Source organism: Habropoda laboriosa, unplaced genomic scaffold, assembly GCF_001263275.1.
Source record: "Habropoda laboriosa isolate 0110345459 unplaced genomic scaffold, ASM126327v1 scaffold147, whole genome shotgun sequence".
Lineage (NCBI taxonomy): Eukaryota > Metazoa > Arthropoda > Insecta > Hymenoptera > Apidae > Habropoda > Habropoda laboriosa.
The window spans coordinates 439,831-444,746 of NW_017100256.1; the positions used below are offsets into that span (position 1 = coordinate 439,831).

General features: G+C 26.2%; 1 protein-coding gene across 1 annotated transcript; it reads left to right on the plus strand.

Moving 5' to 3' along the window:
• The first annotated feature begins 1,044 nt into the window (after window positions 1-1,044).
• Window positions 1,045-4,633, plus strand: LOC108572569 (GPI inositol-deacylase). Its single transcript, XM_017934829.1, has 10 exons — window positions 1,045-1,200; window positions 1,464-1,617; window positions 1,691-1,801; window positions 1,936-2,039; window positions 2,104-2,547; window positions 2,612-2,865; window positions 2,959-3,384; window positions 3,460-3,846; window positions 3,926-4,303; window positions 4,378-4,633. The coding sequence occupies exons 1-10, from the start codon at window positions 1,045-1,047 to the stop codon at window positions 4,631-4,633; spliced, it is 2,670 nt and encodes an 889-aa protein (XP_017790318.1).
• Window positions 4,634-4,916: the final 283 nt, after the last annotated feature.

Here is a 4,916-nt window from a genome sequence, read left to right on the forward strand (position 1 = left end):
CTTGAAACTAATTTATTAAAGAAACAAAACTTGAAAATTTATTATAACAATCGGTTAGGTATTTTCTACAGAATTGCTCAAAATGCTACTTTTACAAACTATAACATATTTGAAATATATTTTAAGTAAATATTACCAATTACTTATGAAATTGCAAAATAAGAACTTTAGTTTCTGTTAAAAAACAAATACTTTAAATTAGATTTATATTTATAAGTAGAATTTTGCTGAACATATGAAGTTAAAGAAGCACAAAATTGTATGAAATTGTAACCTGTAATCCATTGTTATTTTATTCTAACTTTTGTAAAACTATATACATGTATTAAAACGCGCAATAAATTTTATATACCCATAATCTCATTTTTTAAAATAAATATAACTTGTTTATAATAATGCATTTGATTTTTTTATACCCACTTTTATTGATAAAAGATATAAACAAAATAGTGAAATTGTATGAAATACAAATTGTATAATGGTAGGCATAGATAACTGCATTTTTTTAATAGTAATATTGCACAAAGAATACTAAGCCTTTCACTTTAAAGTTCATTTGGCATTCACTTTGACATTCTCACAAGTAAATTCTTTCTTCATTTTTGCAATGCGTATGTTGAGAATATAGGCGACATTCAATTAAATAATTTATGAGAAAATTTTATTAACTTACTTTGAAGCATTATTTATAAATTTATATTAATCTTAGAAAAAGTTAGTTAATTTTAGAGCTTGAAGCTTTACTTTTTTGAAAATAAATATTTGTACCACGAGATTGCGCAGTGATAGTTCATGTACACTAACTTCAATTTTACCCTTATATCATAACCTTGCAAATCAAATATATTTATTTTCACAAGCTATATTTTTCTTTTAATTTTACAATATTCTTTTTTGTCATAATGTAATATAAGTACATTATATTAAATGTAACAGCTAGTATTTGACGTTATTTCAATTTTTACGTCAGGATAACCACAAGTATAATATACTTTCACTGAGATGATTTAAAACTTAACTTGTTGCCTTGTTGCTATTAAAAAAATGATTCGATCTAAATCTATAATACTTTATACTATACTTTTTTTATTTTTGATGTTATTCCTTTTATTTTATATACTTGGAATTGCTCGTTATGTTACGGATTTTGAAGAAAATACTTGTGATATGACATACATGTTTGAATATCCACAGTATGTGGTATGTAAATATAATATGAAACTATTTAATTTAAAAAAATTAATAAATACTTGCTATTTTATTTTTACCTTTTTTATTGTTATTAATATTTATTTTCTATTAAATCAAATATAAAAATTAATTTGCTGATTTTGATGACAATTTCATCTATTAATTTTTGTAAATTATTATTAATTGGACTAACACTTTGCAAGAATAATTTAAAAAGTAAGATTGTAATAATATGTAATAAATTTATACAAATTATTTATTATGAAAATCAGAGAATCTCTCTCGATAATGAAATAGAAGAACGCTATCCAAGATATGGATTGTACGCATATGGAGAAGGTTTTATTACTGAAAAATTGAGAAGGATGTATTTCTCAGGAATACCAGTACTTTTTATACCAGGCAATGTTGGATCTCATGAACAAGGTTCTTAAAATTTTTTAAAAATGTTTTTATACCTTAGATTAAATTATTATAATATCTCTATTTTGTTTTTTAGTAAGGTCTCTTGCTTCTGTGAGTTTAAGGAAGAGCTTAAAAGAGAGGACTCCATTTCATTTTGATTATTTTACTGTTTCATTAGGCAAAGATTATTCTGCTTTATATGGAGGTATGAATGAAAAACAAAATTTATTAGGTAGTAAATTTTACATAAAAGGATATCTATCATTTGAGAGTTTTCTAAATATTTGTATCTTTTTTAATAGATTAAATAGATAAATAATATTTACTTATTCATTTAAGGTGTACTAATGGATGAAACAGTATATGTTTCATATTGTATACAAAAAATATTAAGTTTATATAAAACTAATGTGAAGAACATTGTGCTTATTGGACATTCAATGGTAAATATAAAAATCTTACATTTCCCTTAATAAAAGTATTGCAATGTTTATTTTCCTTTTTCAGGGAGGTGTTATAGCTAAAGGTTCTATTCTATTAACATCAAATGTAAATACTAGTGTTGCAAATATTATTATTACTTTAGCTACTCCTCATACTCCAACTTTAGTGTTAGATAGTGCTGTTGCCACTTATTACCGCAATTTAGAAAATCATTTAAATGAAATAAAAGATGCAGGAGTAAGTGTAGTATCAATAGGAGGAGGACCTCGAGATACACTTATAACTCCAACACAAATTATAGACTCTGCAGCTGACATTAATGTTATTTCTAATACTATACCAGATGTTTGGAAATCCACAGATCATTTAAGTATTCTATGGTGTAAACAATTAGTACTCTGTATTGTACGTTCATTATTTGATTCTGTCAATTATAATCAAAAACCACCTAACATTTTCTCCAAAACAGAAGAAAGAATGCAGGCCTTATCTTATCATTTTTATCAGGTAAGGTAATTCTTTACTTTAATTTTTATGTGAAGAAATATTCATACAAAAGTTTATTTTACAGCATGCTTCAGGAAAAAGATTACATTTTTATAAAGAAACAGTACAATTCGAACCTGGTGGTGAATGGATAGAGAATATTCAAAAACATTATGTATGGACTAACAAAAACTTATCTAAAAGAACATCCTCTATTTACCTTATGATTAGATTAAATGGCCAACCAAATTATCTAACTATTGATACTGTAAATCTAGAATCTAAAGATTGGCTATTTACATGTACAGCATCTAGAATAGAAGGACAATCAAGAGTTTGGTAATATTGTATTTTGTCATTTTTCTTTGTATTTTGTTTTTACATTAAAGACAAATCAAAGCATGATCATAAATATCTTTTACTATTATTTAGTAATTGGGGATGGAACCTGACAAACAGAACAAGAATTTTACCAGATCCTTTACATCGTTTAAGAAAAACTGTTGATTTAAATCTTCAAGAAATAAAATATCCTGGTGTAACACATATTGTAATAAGAATTACACCAGATGATTTAGAGAAATATGTTGCAGTAAACGTTGATTTGTATTCTTATGAAGCAAGGCTTGTACCTACTTGGGGTAGTTTACCTTTGTTGAAAAGTTTATTCATAAAACCTCAAATCAAAATATCTAATCTTGGGCATATCAGATATTATGCTACTTTTGATAGCATTATGGACGTTGTAACAGTTGAACTTAAGGCATCTGAATGCACAGATCCAAAACATAATGCAATAGTTGAATTACTAGAACCATGGAGTATTGGAGTTACACAAATTCAGTTTTTCACAATTGTGTAAGTATATCTGAATCAAAATAAGTTTTCTCTAGTTCATAAATTACATTGTAAAGGAAAGTGTTAATATCTTAGGGATAACGGACCGAAAACGATGAAAATTCAGACAAAGTATAAATATTCTAATGTTTCTCAAAATTTAAGAATAACTCTGGATCCTGCATGTTCTTATGCAATTAATATTCAGCAAGGTGGTATTATAGATAGGATATCTTGTATTGTACGGGATCGCTGGTGTCTTCTGTATACAACAATTATTAGTTTACTTTTGTTGTTTTTATCTGTAAGAATTAATAATGGCCTTGAACAAACACCAATAATAGTAATTACGATGTTTCTCTCATTTTGTTATGATTTAATGTTCGAATGTTTAGTTGCTTTAGCAATTCTTTGTGTATTCGTGATTGGACTATGTTGTTCCATTATATTCCTTGGTTCAGTGGCCCATAGTATTGCTGTTAGGTAAGAACCTTTAAATATATTAATATGTATGTTTATATTGCATAAAATTTGATATAAGTAAATTTATTAATTTTTCTAGGTTTTTAGCACGAGCAATAACTTTTTCAACAACATGGTCAGATTGGTTGCTTGGGGGATTAAACCAATTACCATTTATTACTGCAATTCTTGTCGTATCTTTAATTCATGTAACTTGTGGAGCTTTAGCTATGTTAATTTCAATTTTTCTATACTTTTTAAATTTGACAAGAATGTATGAGGATTATTTAGAAGAATTATTAATGGCTTCGTTGCAACATTTTAATTGGGTAGGACGATTCAGAAACATGAAGAACAATGCAGAAGAACATGAAAATACAAGACAAAAAATATTCAATCAACTTATTCTTTTCATACTTTGGTGTTTTATTGCCATTCCAGCTGTACCATCTGTACTTGTTTGGGCAAGGAACTTCAGGTTTGTAATTATTTTGATGCTAACAAATATAAGTATTAAATTGCTGAGTTTATATTTCCATAAATTTGTTTTAGTTATGATATGAAACTTTCTACAGAAGACCCATTACTACGTCTTAGTTGGATAGTTTTAATAACATGCAATACAATGGGATGGGTGCAACTTCCTTCTAATAATGTTAAATCTCGATCCCAAATAATGTCCAGTATATTATGTTTCTTAGGTTGGGTTATACTTTTAATGGGAGCAGCCCCTCATCCACCTTTTTATCAATATTATATGCCACCAATTATAGCTGCTACCTTTGCGTTAAATTTCATTTTTTCTTAGGATATAGTTTAGTTTAAAAAAAAAACATTGTTTCAACTATTTATGTAATATAAATTATTTATAACATACATGAATTTTGTGTGTAATATATTGTGTATAGTATAATAAAATACAGTGAGAACTGATGCTATAAAAAACAACATGCATCAATATAAGTAAACGCTTAAAAATACTTACCACAAATTAATCACGTTTTTTATTTAAGAATCACATTAAAAAATATTAGAATATTTTATTATGCATCACCAAATAAATTTATTATTTATTGGAAAAAGATATACAG